The 18,158-nt window shown below is 32.9% G+C and overlaps 4 protein-coding genes across 5 annotated transcripts; 2 read left to right on the forward strand and 2 right to left on the reverse strand.

Annotated features, from left to right (window-relative positions):
- Window positions 1–248: 248 nt before the first annotated feature.
- On the forward strand, window positions 249–2,266 carry LOC101213723 (membrane protein PM19L). Its single transcript, XM_004134119.3, has 4 exons — window positions 249–501; window positions 608–827; window positions 958–1,003; window positions 1,907–2,266. The coding sequence occupies exons 1-4, from the start codon at window positions 378–380 to the stop codon at window positions 2,024–2,026; spliced, it is 510 nt and encodes a 169-aa protein (XP_004134167.1). The 5' UTR covers window positions 249–377; the 3' UTR covers window positions 2,027–2,266.
- Window positions 2,267–2,607: 341 nt separating this feature from the next.
- Window positions 2,608–6,574, reverse strand: LOC101212196 (protein FAR1-RELATED SEQUENCE 7). Of its 2 annotated transcripts, none has more exons than XM_031883445.1 (2): window positions 5,598–6,574; window positions 2,608–5,246 (listed from the first exon to the last, which is right to left on the reverse strand). In XM_031883445.1, exons 1-2 carry the CDS (start codon window positions 5,605–5,607, stop codon window positions 2,926–2,928), a joined length of 2,331 nt encoding a protein of 776 aa, XP_031739305.1. In that variant the 5' UTR covers window positions 5,608–6,574; the 3' UTR covers window positions 2,608–2,925. The 2 variants fall into 2 exon arrangements, with proteins under 2 accessions (XP_031739305.1, XP_004134160.2); XM_004134112.3 differs by having other exon boundaries at window positions 2,608–5,251; window positions 5,598–6,573.
- An 832-nt stretch (window positions 6,575–7,406) lies between these two features.
- Window positions 7,407–9,008, reverse strand: LOC101204914 (BSD domain-containing protein C22A12.14c). The gene has a single exon (XM_004134414.3). The coding sequence runs from the start codon at window positions 8,892–8,894 to the stop codon at window positions 7,659–7,661; it is 1,236 nt and encodes a 411-aa protein (XP_004134462.2). The 5' UTR covers window positions 8,895–9,008; the 3' UTR covers window positions 7,407–7,658.
- A 5,290-nt stretch (window positions 9,009–14,298) lies between these two features.
- LOC101213486 (S-adenosylmethionine decarboxylase proenzyme 4) lies at window positions 14,299–15,768 on the forward strand. The gene has a single exon (XM_004134118.3). It carries the CDS (start codon window positions 14,409–14,411, stop codon window positions 15,429–15,431), a length of 1,023 nt encoding a protein of 340 aa, XP_004134166.1. The 5' UTR covers window positions 14,299–14,408; the 3' UTR covers window positions 15,432–15,768.
- The last annotated feature ends 2,390 nt before the right edge of the window (window positions 15,769–18,158 follow it).

Here is an 18,158-nt window from a genome sequence, read left to right on the forward strand (position 1 = left end):
ACCTTTAAAGATAGAAAATGATTGTATTACATGAATCTTGAGCAGCCTTCTTATCTCTTATTCCAATGATTCAATCTTTGTTTAGTTTGAATGGAATCTTGTTCTTTCCTCCATTATGAGGCAAGCCTAAGAATTGGAAAGGAACTTTGGCTATTCCTTTGAACTGAAGAAAACTTCATTCTGATTCTGAAAGTAAAGGAATCCTTTTAACCGTATATGAACTGTCCTTTGATTTTTGTGGGAAAAGCACAACTTCTTGCTTACTAAATATATATATGTATGTGCCTTTATACCCATATCTCTTCTGAGCTCAAGGCAAGGAAGCAACTTCATCCTCTCTCATTCTTTTTCACAGCTTCTCTAAGCTCCAACCATCAATGGCTACTCAGGCACAATCTGCAGTTTCTGTCCTTTTAGTCCTTAACCTCGTACTTTACTTCATCATCACCGTCATCGCTTCGTGGGCGGTAAATCACGCATTGGAGAAATCTTTTGAATCAGGTAACTTCCAACTTGCATCACAAACTTCATTAACCCAATTAGAATGTTGAGTATGTTACAAGTTTTTCAGATATCTAAAGTGTTCTACTACTCTATGAACTTGTAGCATCAACATTGACATTGCCAGCTCGGTTGTTTCCTATATACTTCCCGTTCGGAAACATGGCGACGGGATTCTTTGTTATCTTCTCTTTGATTGCTGGGGTTATGGGAATGGCATCATCAGCCACAGGAATCACTAATGTCACAAAATGGGATTCCTCAAATATTCACACAGCCTCTGTTTCCTCTCTTGCAACTTTTGCTGTTACTATACTTGCTATGGGGTATTTCTTATACAATTTTACCTTTTCTCTTCTTTTGTTATTTTTTGTTCAAAAGTATCTATTTACGATCATTTTCCAATAGTAATTTGATTATGAACTTTGTCTCTAACTTGATTTTCTGTTTTTTCAGATTTGCATGGAAAGAAATTGAACTTGGTTGGACAGATTCAAACTTGGTAAGGAATATTATTTGGCACAATTCCCACTTTAACTTTTCTTATTTTCATTATTGAAAAAGTATGAAGGGGTGATGTTTGTTATACTCCAATCCCAATTCTTCAAGCTAGAACAATTAGACACTAAACAAGCAAAGTTTTTGAGTTAATTCATTTTTCCATTAGATATTTATTCTAAAACCTCTATTCTAAAACCTCTAATAATAATTATAATAAATAAAACATAGATGCATTTTTTATAATTATAATAAATAAAACATAGATGCATTTTTTTTTTGTATCACTAAGTCGTTCGATCATAATTTGTCGGTTAACAAATTCTTCCCAGGGAGCAAAAATACAAACTAATTAGTGATAGCTCAATTGAGAAAAGTTGTTCAAATCTTATCTCTAATCACCTTAGTTATATACTTTAGAAGAGATTAACTTTGGTAATATGAAAAAAAAGAGATGTTAGCTTGCCCCTTCTAAAATAAGTTGAACTATTATTAAGAATAGACCTAGTAGAAAACGACGGCCAGTAAATTAGCACACCTTCAACTTTAGAGATTCTTAATTAAATCATTATTTATCTAATATATTGTAAAATCATGAATTTTCTTTATAAAAAAAGAAAGAGTAGTTGTTCAATGGTGAACAATAATTACAATTCTATTATTATACTAAACCTCAACAGTATATAATTGCACAAAGGAGTTGCTATCCTACTTCATTTCGTAATTCAACATCTTTCTTAAATCCTACCAATATAGCTAGAAACTAACAACAATTCCTAGTCCATGCTATTCTATATAGTATACTAAAACTTGTCTTTGTTCTCGTATGATCTTGGTCGAGAAATGCAAGAGGTAAACGAGGCTTCATGTGATTCTAATAATTGAAATGTGAAATATTTGTACACAGAGGACTTTGGAGGTAATAACAATCATCACAAGTGCAACTCAGTTGTTATGCACAGGTGCTGTTCAAATTGGAGTTGAAGAGATGGTTGTTGCTGAAAAGCAAGTTGGAGGAAGGGTTTGAATCAAACCAAAAATATTTCATTCAAAAGGAAAAAAAAGTCATCTTGTAATTTAAACACTTTTGATTTCTTTTCTTTTTCATTCTTTTTTCAAAATTTCGTGTATTAATTTCGTGTGGATTTGATGTGGTGAATGTCGTCTATCGCACTTGAATTTGTTCTCCTTTTCCATTATAAATTTTATGAGATGTGAGCTTGAAAATGCAACAAATCAATAATACATGCTTGAAGATTCATACGTTCTTGTAATCTCAACCAACAAGGGACCATTGGCTCAGTAAATAGCGTCAAGAAGTCAGTTAATGTTTCAAGTACAGAGTTGTAAGTGATGTTCCTCCGTAAATGTAAAACTTAAAAGAGAAAAAGAAAAAGAAAAAGAAAAAAAGATAGTCATTCGATAAATATGCAAACTTCAATGGTGTTCACTACTACATGGTGTTCACTACTACAGTTTAGTTGTTTGCGTCAACTTAAGAAATTATACTACAGTTTAGTTGCTTGCGTCAACTTAAGAAATTAGTGGACAAAACGGCTCTATAGCTTACTAATTATCTTAAGGAAGGCAATGGAATAAAAACCAGGATGATACAAAATTCGAGTCCCTTGAACAAACCAATACATAGATGTCTGTCCAACTATATATAAACAGCACAGATTGAAACTTCCAACCTTTAGAGATAGGCTCATGTTAGCACGAATATTCAACAAAGGTTTGACTCATTCTAAGAAATTCAAATTCCGTTCATTTACATATTTATATACATGCAGGTATAGCATATCCAGGAAAGTATCATCTCAACTCAATAAACTCATCCAACCAAAGTAAAAAAGAAAAAGGTAAAAAATAGTGCATGCAGTACAAAACTAAGAACAGAGAAAGATATCTGTCTAACCTCAATATTTATCTTTGCCAACGAAGTTTCCTTCCACCCTCTCGCATAATCTCATATGCAAGTTTGTATTTTTCAAGAGATGTTGCCCCAGCTTCAATGTATTTACAAGCAGCTTCTCTTAAACTCCATAGCATCACGGTCTTGAGTTCTTGAGGGCCACCATCTGAGTCCATATCTTGCAATGTTCCATACTCGGCGTTTCGAGTCCACCGGTGAAGGATGTAGCGGGGTGGAATTTCACTTATTCCTAATATCTGGAACACCCTCAGGATATGTCTACATAGTATACCTTCGTACTCGAACATTTTACAGCTACAATTCACTGTCAGGTTTGTTGATATCACTGTGACTATACATTTTTCGTCGTCGTTTTCGCACCGACGCACCAGGTATCTGCTGAGAGCCACTTCCTCATAAATCTTGAATCCAAGATATCGGTAACAGTTCAGGAGTTCTTTCTGGAACACCTTAAACACTGCGTGAGTATAGAGCCTTAAACATTGTTCTTCTACTGGTTCTTTTGTTTGCAGAAAACCTTGCAAGTTTAGAGAGTTCAAACTCTCTTTTCTTTCTTCATCACGACGTCTCTCCAATCCAATTTCGTAACGAGAAATGAACTCTTCAACTGGTGTTTGAGCATTGAATGGTGTGCCAAAAAATGATTCAAAGTTGTCCGTCGCGAGGATGCCTGCAAAGAAGGTTCCCCGCAAGAACAACGGAACCCAGTTATTACGCTTTATGTACATTTCTTTAAGCCAAGCGTTCTCCTTCAATCCATACTTGCCAATAAGCGTATTCCAACTGACATCAAATTCTTCAGCAGTCTGACTCTGATAAATGCATTTTTCATATTCAAATCTAAAGTTTTCATCCAGCATGGCAAGACCACCCTGCTCCTTTTCCCTGATTTGCCACGATGAAAAACGGTGTAAAGTTCTGGGGAAAACTTGAGCAACAGCCTGTTGGACAGCCTTGTCCTGATCAGCTATTATTGAAACTGGGTGACAACCCGACATTGCCCGAAGCCATGTTTGAAACAGCCAAGAGAAAGATTCCACAGATTCATCAGCAAGTAAAGCACAGGCAAGAAGAACAGGTTGCTTATGGTGATTAACCCCAATAAAGGTTGCAAATGGCACCGCATGGGCATTTTTCCTGTATGAAGTGTCGAGGACGATAGTATCACCAAACTGACTACAAGAAAATCTAGACCTGCCATCTGCCCAGAAAACGCTCATGCAGTTAGAATTTTCAACTTCTACAGCATAAAAGAAGCCTGTATCTTCTGCTTGCTTAGATTGGAAATATTCAAAAAGACCTGGGTACCAATCACTACCAATTTTGTTATCCCGAGTTCTCTTCATGACGAGCCCGTTGTTCAAGTTAACTGGTTCCTTGCCTTGAAATCCACAATTCAGTTCACCTGCGAACCTTTTGGAAGCTATTAGATTTCTTTTTTGAGCCTCTGGTTGAGGCTCAAGGTCATGATTATGATCTTTCTTATGGCGATCTACAACCCATCTTCCAGATTCATGCCTCTTAATCCTCATAAATGCCCCACAGCCTAATCTTGATGGATGTTGAAAACCCTCCTTGGAGCACACAAATCGCCTTGATGTAATTGAACCATCATTTTTGGATCGAAACAATTGACCAATGCGTATTCTAAATCCTGCATTTGCAGCATAGGCATTATAAAACTGATATGCCTCATTTGCTGAATTGAACTCCAGTCCGACGCAAGGCTCACCCTTCCGTAGTATTACATTTCCTATTTCATTTAAATGCTTTGAGTTAATAAATCCCGAAGGACAGGAGAAGGCGTCTTCAACATCCTTGAATAAATGAACCTTTCGTCTATGAGAAACATTAACAGCCAATTTAGCAGATCTAGGAGCCTTAACTTGAATAACAGGAGGAGGGGTTTCCCCACCATCGTGTTCAAGGTGATGATTGTGATCTTTGTGAAAGAGGTCAATGACCCACTTCTCAGAATCACGCCTCTGTACACGTATGACTGCTGGACACCCTGTGCGTGAACTAAGCTGAAATCCCTCCTTCGAACACACAAATCTGCGAGAAGTTACCGCCCCATCAGTTCGTGACCTGTACAACTGACCTATTCGAACTTTAAACCCAGCACGCTGTGCATATGAAGTATAAAAATTAAGTGCTGCATCTGCTGAATCAAACTCCTGCCCCACAAATGGTTCGAGCATACAATTCCTAGCATTCTCTCCATCCACTGCATCTGTCGCACGTACCATATCAATTGGATATGCCTTCACAATCATAGCATTCTCACACTGTTCATTGTTGAGATCAGTGTCTGAACTGCAAATTAAAGACATACATCAAATAACAGGAAAATGAACAAAAATAAAAAAACTAACAAAAGAAAAGGCTTAAAAGCTAGCAGCGTGTGAGCTCAGGAGAAACACTCTTCTAATACAACGAAACAGAATTCCACCATTTTCCTAATGAAGAAGATACATCACAGATAAAAGAACAACAAAATCCTCGAAATGTTAAAACAATAAAACAAGACAAATATACTGAAATCAGAAGAATCCCAGATCTTAAGACAACAGATAACAATTCCCCATTGCAAAATGGAACAAAGAACAAGAAGACAACAACCCAATTCAAGAACTAAATAATTCCCCGTATCTCAAATTACCTGGTGACATTCGTCAAGTTAGCACCCAAAAGCTTGTCCATCAATGAAGAGACAGAACCAAAGAGTTACGAGATTGCAAAAACTCCTCACACGTAAACCCAATTCTCTTTATTACAACAAACCAAACTCCCGAAAATTTCTTATCCGTACATTTTGACCCGAGATAGCACCGTCGTAGTTCTCACAATCCCCAACCGGAAAATTCTCCCCCCTTTCCCTTCGGCCACGCCCATCATCTTCTTCAACCATCAACCCTAAAAGGCTTGACCATTCGCTAGGGCACAATCAATCGCGACACTGTATGGTACATCTATATATATGTGTATGCGTGTGTGTGTATATATATATAAACACATCTATATATAACATTTATATAATATTATATATATATATAGAGAGAGAGAGAGAGAGAAAGAGAGTGTGTGAGAATCTTGACGGAAGAGATCGGGTTGGCAAGTTGATCGAAGGGCTAAAAGAGTGTCTGTGATGAAGAACGGTGGTTGATTATAGCATGTTCGTCGTCTCTGTAGTCGTCTCTGGAAGAGTGCCACTACCCATCCCGATAGGGTTTTTCCATTTTGGAATCTTATCGATCTGAAGCTTCACTCCACGATACTCTCCTTCTCCAGCAAATGGAAAGAAAAATTGTCGCGAATGAGTAGGACATACATTGAGTTCTTCATTTTCGTGTGAATTAACCGCGAAGATCTCCTGAATGGGAAAGGGGTTGCAGCCGCCATAGCAATTCTTCTTCTACTACTACTACTACTTCGTATGAAAATTTGGTGGGTACATTTCTTTTGTTGGTATATAATTTTGCTCCAATATGGAAATCATATTGAGATAGTTTCAGATGTAATGTGAGATTATGAAATTTGTAGAATGGATGAAACTGATTATCATCATGTTCATCGGCGGCACGGGTAGTGTTTTGAAATTAAAACAAAAAAGTAAATGTTTCATTGTTTCTACACATTTAATCACAAACTCAAACTTACAAGTTTTAAATTCTATTTAACTTATAATTCCATCTTATTACTTTATCACTTTTCAAAGTTTTTACTTTATCACTTTTCAAAGTTTAACGGTGAATACTTTAAAAGATAAAATTTGATCAAGTGAGTATCATTCAACTTGATCATAAATTGAAATGTTGCTATATTTATAAATATTTTGTTTTATATTTACCAACAAAGATTGGATACTATTATAAAAAATATTTATATATATTTAACATACTAGTTAATTTTTCAACATTTAACAAATGTTAAATTAAGTTTACTAATTCATAGACAAAATTGTCATAATCTTAATGAGTCATAATCACGAATATAAGTGTTGTTTACTTTCATAGATAACTCTAATGAAATCTTCTTTTCATAGATTACGCTAATAACATGAGTAAACAACCCATAAACAAATAAAATAAACTTCATCAAGAATATGAAAGTAAGGATGACGAAAACTCAATTTCTCAAGCAGTTATGTCAATCTTATGAAAATGCTTAGTTTAAAACTCATTTAAAAGAAATAAATTTATTGTCAACAAAACTTTTGTATGTTTTAAAGAAAACGTAACATTATTTTTCAAGAAACTCAATACAGTCAACTTTCAAGTGATTTGTCCAATGTATATTAACACATCTACTGTATAGTTAATACGAAAATGATGTTTATATCTCACATATATTTTGAAAAAATCAATATATTCTATCACTTTAATTTGTACATAATCACCTCTAAATCGAATAGATGCATCCAAACTATTTATTTTTATTGCATTCTATCTCGAAAAGTAAGAAAAAGAAGAACACAATATAAGGTTTTGTTACTATTAATCCAGTAGAGATTGTGATTAGGAATCAACACTCAAAAGTTGGTAACGATTTGATTTCTTTTTTCATACATACATGTGTGGACAATGAGATATGAACAATAATCACAACCCAAATGACTATGCTTTATCAACTAAACAAAAACACTGTAGTCCCAAAATCAATAGATTCTATTAACTTTATAACTTGATGAAAGAAAAAAAAATTAAAAAAATGTTTATCTTGTTCATGATTTAGTAGGTTCATCTTCATCCTCAATATCCCAACTCAGATCTTCCTCGTCCTCTGCCACGCTCAACTTCTTGTTCAAACCAAATTTTTGTACACTACCTGAAGCAAAAACCTTGCCTTTAGCCTCTTCAATGGTTCCAATCTCTTCAATTTCATCCCATCCAACTTCTTCTTCTTCTTTTTCTTCTTCTTTTTCTTCTTCTTCTTCTTCTTCACCACCCTGACTTGAAATTATTGAAATGTCGCTGTCTTTGCAAGAAGAATCCACACTTTCTCCTCTTCCATCTCCACCCATTTTCTTCAAACTATCATCAACGTCAATCTTCTTCATATTTCCCTCTATTGTTTTCCCATTCTCTGAACTCTCACCACTCACACCTCCTTCTTTATCATCATCTTCCTCAACATCCCAACTCAATTCTTCTTCATCTTTTGCAGATATGGCTCTCTTCACAAGCTTAACTCTAGCTTCTTCTGCTTGCTTAATCTTGTGAAAATTGTAAAAGTATCTACTCCAGAAGATATCATGGCTGATTCTGCTTGGAACCACCGTCCGATATGTTTCCCGAACATCATCACTCTCTTTAACCAAATCCTCAATTTCTTTTTCCTTCTCTTCCAATACAAACCCTAATTTCCAGTTCTTGTAATTCTCTATATCATTTGGTTCCTCTAAATATGTATTTAGGTCTCGCTGAATCGCAACCAATTGTGTATTGAATCTATTGTACTGTTTGAATTCAATATTTCTAGGTTTGTTTAATTGATTTGACGAAATCACAATATCGCTGTTATTTTCATGATTTTCAGAAACTAAATCAGAAGCTAAAAACGTATCCCTACCGTGTGAGATGATCTTAGAAGTCGATTTCCAGACGGCACTTCCGATATCATCTATAGCTTGGCCGACAGACTCCAGCGATTCTTGCGCAACGGACGCACCGACATCGAGCGTCGTCGGAAGATCCTTCACGGCACGAGATGCGACTTCCCGGATCACCGACGTTTCCTTCCTCAATCCAGATCCTAATTCCTCAAGATCACGGCGGTAGTTTGAAATTACGGATTCCGACTTGGTCGCGAGAGTCTTAATCAGACCACCGAAGCTCCAACTGGTACTTGGAGGGGAGAGATTAGAAACTGAACCAATGTCGTCGTCGTCGTCGTGTTCCTCCTCGAAATCGGACTGTTCCGACGCTCTGTCGCCGGAGAAGACGGGGAAGAGATCCATTCGAATGCGAGGTTTTGGAACTTACTGGGAGTTTCCTGGGAAAAGATCTATTAGGCGAGGGGCAAAAGTGGAATTAATCCTATAGTTGGAATAAAAAATTCAATGGGGAATTTAATATCAAAAAGTTTCTTTAATTAAAAATAATTAGTGTTAACGAAAATTAGTTAAGTTAGATTTTGATGGATTTGTTTAACCTATCCAAATTTTAAGATCAAACCAAACACTTTTAGAAATTTAAAGATAAAAGAACTTTAAAAGTTTAATTACAACTATTATAATACTTACAATTTATTCAAAAAGAAATATATGGTTTTATTAACCCAACCAAGTGAATTTGTTAAACTAGGATTTCTTTAGAGTATATTAGTTTTTTTTTTAATGTTACAAAAGGTATTGTTTCAATTTTGGTTATCAAGACTTAATTAGAAGAATAATATATATTAGTTAAAACAATTTCTTTTCAGATTTATTAAAATGTGACTCTCAAATAAATATTGTTTTGGAAATACGAACATCGGGTGACAATGAATTAAAACTGTTAATTTTTTTTGGAATTTTATTATTTGGCTTGGAGATGTGGAACCGTGATGGTTTGTTTTTCTTAAATAGCTTGTGTTGTAGGATTGGTTATACTATGCACTTAGATGATTCAAATATTTAATGAACATTATTTCAAAGGGTTGAAAAGTAATGTTTGGCTAATTAATGATTCTAACATTAATATAATCTTATTAAATTACACTCCAAAATTAGATATGATGGAATTTTAACATTAAATTTAACAAGTTGTTACCACTTTTACCCTTATATTGTGGAAGCTAAGCTAAAACATTTTGTTCAAATTATTTGGTTAATTTGTGTTTTATGGTGAAGTTATTTGGTTAATTTGTGTTTTAAACAAACTCAAAACTATACCAAATTTGGTTTACTTAAATTTGTAGATTTAATTTTATCTCTTTGTTAGATTTAATGAAAATTTTAGGGTAACAAATTCTTTTTTTGTGCCAACACTAATAAAGGACATATTTACCCTTCGAAAAAAATAAAAGATTTATCATTTGTTGAGAGCTAATCTCAAATTTAAAAGAATTTAGTCATAGACTCCAGAGATTTATGATAAATAATGATTTAGTCGTTCTACTTGATGTAGTCGCTAATATGAAAAGTATTGTCGTGACTTAATGAATTCTTATACACACACCCATTGGTACAATGATCCGGGATAGAAACTTTTAAACAAAATATACAAATGAAGTTGTTGTGTAATAAAAATTGACAATTTTAATCATAGTTTGTGACAAAAAAAAAAAATTGCTATAGATTTCAAAGTAAAATTATTAGAGTTCAAGAATTAAATTGTTAAAGATTTAAAAGTACAAAAGCTAAATTAGATCATATTGCTATGAGTATTTTATTTTTATTTATATTGAATTGAATGATAAACTTTTTGTTAATGCTTTACGAGCTTTCTAAGATTTTTGTATAAATGGATGTTGACTTATCGACGAATACTTTAACATTAGATTATATTGGTCGGGTTGAGTATATGAGTGGATGTTGAAGAAGACAACCAAAAACCAAAGTATTGAAAAAAGAAGGTTGCTCAAATGACGCCATTTTCCAATGATATAATTACTTTCAATACCACACATGATAGGTTTAAATTGTTGCACTATTCAATACGTCATTCAACTCTTCACTTTCTATCAAATAGATTAGTGACATATTTGTAGTCATGTTATATAAGTGAGTGTATTAATAACTACGATGTGGTTTGAAATTTCCATACATTACAATAGTACTCAAAAAAAAGTTAATTAGTGACATATTTAGTTATAAATTAGATTGTAAGATAAAATATTCAATATTTTAATGATATTTATTTATAGATATTGAATTATATTTTATAAGTGAAAAGAGTGATAAAATAACATATAATGAAAAAAATAAGATAAATAAGAAACACAAATTTGGTTGGAATTTTAAAATGTAAGTTTTTATAATAATATTTTTTAAAATTTCACAAGTTGTTATCAAATTTGAAAATAAATAAAAAAATAAAAAAGAAGCAATTTTCCTATAAAAGGAAAAAGAAAACAAATATTTAGGCATTGATGATAGGTGAATGAACCAAATGAAGCACAACCATAGTTGATGAATTGCACGCTTAGTTTATAGCATGCAATGTACAAATAAAGTGAAATAGAAAAGAACTAAGATATGGTCTATAACAAAAAGAAAATCTTTCTAATAAATAAAATCAAATTTAGTCGACTTTAGATTGTGTTAATACGTATTATCTAAATCTAAAAATCGTTTAACTCAAAGTGGTATTATTATTTAAAACATTTAGAAAACAAAAAGGATATATAATGATTTTGGGCAATGGCTAATTGGTGTGTGGTCAGGCCACCAACCCATTAGAATTTTAGTTGTATGAACTAAAAAGAATAATGGGGAGTTTGGGTGGGTGGGGGTCAATTTTTTCTCAAGGCAATTGTTTGGGCATGCTCTTTTGCCACTCATTTTTGCTTATTAGTGGTAGAGAGTGTGAAATATATCCAATATACAATAACCTATATTTTTCTTTTTTTCTTAAGCTGCATTCCTTCTCACTTCTATCATCTCTGATCTAACATTGTATAATTAATAATAAATTATAATTTGAACATCGTTCTAAGTCGTGAATAAGAGGTAGATTTTATTTTTCAAATAAAAATAAAAAATGAAATGATTACCAAACAAACGCATGACTTTCCAATTTTTATTATGTCAGTGGTGCTAGTTATCTTCGTCTAATAGAAGAGCAAGGATTATAAAAGTTTTCTAAAACTAATTAATATAAATTTAAATTAACATCTTAAATATTAAATAAAATATATTAAATATCATACCATATTTTTCGAACGAATTGAATTGCGGGTGTAATTTAATTGAGAGTTTTAAATTCATGATTTTAATGATTGATATTTTTTTTCCAAAAAATTATAAAATAAAAAAGGGTATTTGGATGAGTACAAATTGAAATAAATAAATAAATAACATAAAGGAAAAAGAAAATAGGTCGGCGTGCGAGGCATGTGTGACGGCTGAAGAGAAATAGTTTTGCCCACAAACCCATCCCAAGTGTCGCACATGGAAACGCTCTATGGGACCGACGTGTCGAAATACTCAAACCAACCCGTACTACAAACTACATTTATGCCGCCGGTTGCTCTCCGGAGCCCACTGGTGGCACTCGATTATGAGTAACATTAATCTCTCTTTCTTACTTTCTCATATATTTATATTTTAAAATAGTACCATTTTAATATTTTAATATTTGTTTACGACGGAATACTTATTAATTAAAATTTCTAAATTTTGATTTGATTGATAAACAATAGTAATAATTTTGATGGTAAATAGGTTTATAAAGTTTAGGGCAAAGGTACCAAAAGATAATATACAATTTTTCTTTTTAAAAAAAGGTCAATAATAAATCAACAATGGAGACCAAGAGATGAGATGCCAAATCAAAAAAGAGAGAATCAAAAGGATTTTTGTTAATGGGGAGATTTTGGGATTAGAATGGAACTATTTATCAAAAGAGAACTTTGGATGAGACTATCTAACCAAAAGTATTTGATTAGTTAAGAAAGTGGTTGACTTTTAATACTAAAATTAAAAACCACTTAAACTACATAGCACCAAAACATATAGCTTTCTACTATTTTATAATAAAGATCAAGAAATTAAATTCAAACTTGGAAGTGACAAGGATTGGTGATGGGACTTTAGGAAAGTACCTAAAGTACAAATTAGTATAGATTCATGTAATTGGTAAGAGATTACTATAAAATTACTAAGCTACTAAACAAAATAAAGTTACATGAACAAAATGTTGGGTTGACCATCGGGATAAACTCTATAAGGGTATGAGAGAGTTCGAAAATGTATGGGAGATATGGTTTCTTAATCTTGTTTTCTTCCTACTAATATGTTTTGGATATTGTTTTCATTGCATGATTAAACTTTTGTTAGTGCTATCTCCAACGATTTGAACTTTTTGTGTAATTCAATCATGTTAACGTTCTAACTTATTAGTAATGAACCATAATAAAAAAGAAATACATGAATTACTTAGATAAACATATTTGTAATATAACCCAATCCAATCTAGATAAGAACGTTGTTTGAGAGAAAAAATAGATGGGTGGGGTTGGCATGCATCTAGAAGAGGTGGGATGGTGCTCATAATGTGGTGTTGCCTATGCCTCCCACACTCCCTTCCTCTTCATACACTTTTGCTAATCATTCTATGGGAAAAAGGACGCTTAATTACATTTTAGGTTGCATCTATTTTCTAAAACCGGTCTAAATGTCGACAAGTTGTTATAGACAAACTTTTATGAGATATTTTTTAAATACTTTTATGTTTGAAGGGATGTAATAAGATGAATACAATCGGCTTCAACTTTTTCTTCTAAACTGATTTACTTTCATCATTCTATCTCTCTTTCTTTAACCATTTTATCACTCACTTTCTGCATTCTCTGTCTCATATTACCTATCTGTTTCAATCATAACCACCTTCCTCTTCCTCCATTACTAAACAACCTTCATCATCATCATCATTCCCTTAATCTTCTGACACGTCTCTTCATTAACAAACAATTAACACTAAACCCATCATTCATTTCAACTTTAAGCTTCTAAGGTTTCCTTTATAGAAAAACAAATTAACAAATCCATGAATCCAATTTCATCCCTTCTTGATCTTCTAGCATCATTTTTCATCCCTTTTCTTGCTGCTATGTGTTTTGCTCTGTTTCTTACTCACATAATGCTCATCTAAGTGTTGCTCTAATTGATCAATTAATGTTAATAATTTCGAACATGTTCGAGAAATCGAGAACGTCTAGTTTCGTAGCCTATGATTATGTCCAAAGCCTGGGAAGCTGTCGTGCTGTTTCTCAATAATCTAAACTGTCTAGAACTTGACCTTCTGTCTGTAACCTACATTCGAAACTCTTAGTTTCTTTGGTCTCCAATTTCTTAGCCAATTTCAACCCATTTCTCATCATCTTGTCTCCATCCGTATCATTAATCCATTATAGTGAAACCTCTATAAGAATAGAAAAAAGTAAAAAGAAACTTTTTTAATCTTTGAGAAACTTAAAAAAGTCACAAAGTTTGTTCTCTTATGACCTGTTTAACCTCTAATGAAGATAACTAAAGAACCCAAATGGGAAATTTTGAGAAAGAGAGAGAAATAGAGATATGCTTTTGAGTTGAATAATTTTTACCATACATGCTCTGTTTTTTAAAAGATTTCAAAAAGCACAGACTTTGTGGCATTACCAACAACATATTTCATTATGTCTTCCAATTATGACTCTTTGTTGCCTCACCAGCATGCTTCTCTCTCTCTCTTATTTCTCTCTCTAACTCATCCCATTTATAAATTACACTCTTCCTTCGTCGTCTCTCACTCCAAATCTTCCGTTCTTCTCCAAATCCTCTGTTTCTTCAATGGCGGAGTCTGGTTTTGAAGGCTTTGAAAAGCGTTTAGAGCTTCATTTCACTGGGAATGAACCGATTATCCACATGGGTCTGCGGCAAATTGACTTGAGTTCCCTTGAACAAATCCTCCGAACCGTTCATTGCTCGATCGTCTCCTCTGTTGGAAATCACTTCTTCGACGCTTACGTCTTATCGGAATCAAGCCTCTTCATCTACCCAACTAAAATCATAATCAAAACTTGTGGTACTACTCAGCTCCTCAAATCCATTTTTCCTTTCCTTCATCAAGCTCGAAGTCTCGGCCTCACACTCTCTTCTTGCCGTTACACCAGAGGCAATTTCATTTTCCCCAAATCTCAACCATTCCCACATTCGAGCTTCAAGGAAGAACTTCTTTACTTAGAAGAATCGCTCCCCGAAAACCTCCATTACCGGAAAGCCTCCGTTATCCCTTCGAATCTCCCTTCACATTCATGGCATGTGTTCACTGCTGCCGACGATGCCGCTTTGATTCACCGAAATCCGGAATTTCTTTACACCGTTGAAATTTGTATGACAGAGCTCGACCGGATTCTCGCTCGGAAATTCTACTTCCGCTCCGGAGATGGAAAAGCTGGAAATTCAATCGGAAAGGAGATGACCAATTTGACTGGAATCGGGGATATTAATCCGAGTGGTTTGGTTTGTGAATTTGCGTTTTTTCCTTGTGGGTATTCGATGAATGGAATCGATGGGGATCGGTATTCCACAATTCATGTGACGCCGGAGGATGGGTTTAGTTACGCGAGTTTTGAGTGTGTCGGGTCGGTTTACGATGATCCAGACGATTTGGTTCGAATGTTGAAGAAGGTTGTGCAGATTTTTCGGCCGGCAGCGATGTCCGTGGCCACCACCGGGGCCAGTCACGAGGTTTGGGCCCTCGTCGCCGGTGCTCTCGATCCCCTCGGATTGAAGTGTCGGAGTTGTGCCGTGGACGAGTTCCCGTCAGCTGGAAGTGTAGTGTTTCAGACCTTCACGGCTCGCCGGAAATAGACCGCGGCTGTTGCGGAAGTAGATAATAGGTGAAAAGTTTTGAGGGAGTGAAACTATAGGGGGATAAAACGGACGTGGCGGTGACGTGGACATTGGAATTGACTTACGTGGAGGTATGTTTGATGAAAATGAAGGGCTGGATGGAGCCTAAATCATTCCAGCTGTGTGGGAAGAGAAGGGATGGTCCATACTTAGCTTACGTGGAAATTTTACCTCATTCTTTTTCATTTTCCTTTGTAGTTTGAATGGTTTATTTTGTCTATTACTATTTATTACCTTATCTTAGAATATATTACCAAAAGAATTATATTTTAAAATATTTTAATTTTAATACAAATACTTTTTCTTCTGGTTCAAAAAAAATTAGTGTCACACTAGGTGAAAAAAATTTGATCTACATATCTCGTCGTTACTAACACACTCCAATTGAGTTATACTCAATTTGACTCTAATTACATCTTTTCATACTTCAATTTAATCAAGAAACCGTGTTTGCCTTTTTTTGTATAATTCAATTTTCATAATGTTATTTTATTATTTATCATTTCTCTACTCCGTCTATGTTTAAGTTAAACTATAAGGCTACACAAAACTCTATGAATTATAATAGCAAGTGCTTGAAAAGTAAAATATTTTAGTACATATGGCAAATAGTAATCAAGATGGAAAAATGACAAGTTCTGATAGTAAATATTGAAGCAAATAGCATTTGGAAACAATATTTACCATGCTTAATTATTTTGAAACAAAAAAATACATCGAATCCATACTCCGATTCAAGAAGAAAAGTAGAAACATCATACTTACAATAATTCACTAACCAATTAGGAAATGATGACAACTATGCAAATTGAGCACCAAATGACTCTATAAGCGAGCCACAGGCCACAACTCAAAGTATTCAAATCCCATCAAACAAAGCGATATATCATAACTATAACTGTCATCGGTAGCTACTTTTTGAGCTTGTCAATTTAGTTTTAGCTATTTATTTAAAAACAAACCATGATTACAAAATATAACAATTAGATTTAAAATATCAAAGTATATAGTAACAATTTTCAAACATAGTAAAATCTATAAAAAAATCAGACTATCCGAGTAAATAATAAAAGTTTATCTTTAATAGAATTTATTATATTTATAAATTAAAAAAAAGTTGCTATTATTCCTAAAATGGCTACATGAATAAACTCAAAGTTAAATTGGGCCGTACGGCCCACATGAAATAAACCCAGCCCAACGTACTAGGAAGCCCAATGCAGCCGAGAGATAAAGTGATAGCTATGGGCGAAAAAATTAATGAATGATTGAAGGGGTCGCTGTCCTCGAAAAGTGTCCAAATATATTATTGGTTTTCAATTTCAAATTTTCTATTTTTTGTAATAATTTTTTTCTTTTTTAATTTGTCAATGAAATTCCTTTAATTTATGACCTTTTTTTTTTGTATCCATAAAAAAGAAGAAGAATAATAAAAATAAAGGTATGGTGAATATAATATATGAAACACCCGTGCGAAAAAAAAAGTATCTTTCTTGGAATAAAGAAAGGAAAAGGGGAATCAGATAAATAGCTAAAAAACAAATAAAAGTAAAGCAGAAAAACAAAAAAAGAAGAAAGTGAAAGTTACCTACGAAATAGCCATATATATATATATTTATATATATATATACATATTAATTTTCAATTTGTTTTTGTGAGAATTTAATGTTAACAATTCCATTGTTGGCTTAAAAAAATAAGACAATGTGATAAGAAAACTTTTAATCTTAAAAATATTTAGATTTTAAGAAAATTCGTAGAAAATTAATTTTTTAAGTAGAAAAATCTTAAATCCAATTTTATTTTACGGGTGCAAACTTAAGCTTTGTTTAGATTAACTTAGAAAAAAAATATAACTTTTAAAACGTCATTCTGGTTTAAACACTTTTGATAAAAAGCGGTTAAAAATATAGTTCTCATTTATTTTTTTGTCTCCTTCTTAAAACTATCTTATTACAAATCTATTGATTTGTTATATGTTTAAAGTGTTTTATCAATCCAAAATTACTATAAAGTATCATGAACTAATAACTTAACGTCCATTTGGATCGAATTAGGAATCAAATGTTTTTTAATAATACATTTCCTTCTAAACACTTTTTTGAAAATGAGTTTAAAATTTAAACATTTAATGTTTGGTAAGATTTTTTTAGAGGTGTTTATATGCAAATTTGATTTTTAAATATTTCTTCGAAATAGATTATTCTATAAATAATTTTTTTAAAAATGTATTATCTTAATTTGTCAAACACTACCATTTTTTCAAAATAGTTTTTTGACAAAATTAAACACTTTATAATCTCATCTAAACACACCCTTAGAATAATGGTGGTGAGAGTAAGTTAAAATTGGTCATTTTTTAAGTTGGGGTTAACCCTCGATTTTTTAAATTAACTTTGATTATATATTTCTCATCTAAATTAGATCAACCAGGTCAATCAAATAAGGTAGGATTGTTGTAGGTTCTCTACAAATTAGAAAAGAAGTTTGAATATCATCAATAAACAATAATAAAAGCACTAGAGAGTTCAACATAATTGATAACATAAACCCTAGGGTCACAAATTACTTTTTTTAAAAAACAAAAATTTCTTAAAGAAATTATTTTAAAAATGGTGATAATAATTAAAGAAAAAAACATGTGAGTGATAAAAATTCCCCTTGAATACTTTTGAAAAAGAAAAA

Source organism: Cucumis sativus, chromosome 3 (assembly GCF_000004075.3).
Source record: "Cucumis sativus cultivar 9930 chromosome 3, Cucumber_9930_V3, whole genome shotgun sequence".
Taxonomy (NCBI): domain Eukaryota; kingdom Viridiplantae; phylum Streptophyta; class Magnoliopsida; order Cucurbitales; family Cucurbitaceae; genus Cucumis; species Cucumis sativus.

Bases quoted from the DNA above. Each gene is read 5' to 3' on its own strand.
- LOC101213723 (XM_004134119.3), top strand. From the start codon at position 378: ATGGCTACTCAGGCACAATCTGCAGTTTCTGTCCTTTTAGTCCTTAAC. The intron at 502-607 runs GTAACTTCCAAC...ATGAACTTGTAG, and splicing joins GGAGAAATCTTTTGAATCAG to CATCAACATTGACATTGCCA. The intron at 828-957 runs GTATTTCTTATA...CTGTTTTTTCAG, and splicing joins GTTACTATACTTGCTATGGG to ATTTGCATGGAAAGAAATTG.
- LOC101212196 (XM_004134112.3), bottom strand. From the start codon at position 5,638: ATGGACAAGCTTTTGGGTGCTAACTTGACGAATGTCACCAG. The intron at 5,252-5,597 runs GTAATTTGAGAT...TTTAATTTGCAG, and splicing joins AACTTGACGAATGTCACCAG to TTCAGACACTGATCTCAACA.
- LOC101204914 (XM_004134414.3), bottom strand. From the start codon at position 8,894: ATGGATCTCTTCCCCGTCTTCTCCGGCGACAGAGCGTCGGAACAGTCC.
- LOC101213486 (XM_004134118.3), top strand. From the start codon at position 14,409: ATGGCGGAGTCTGGTTTTGAAGGCTTTGAAAAGCGTTTAGAGCTTCAT.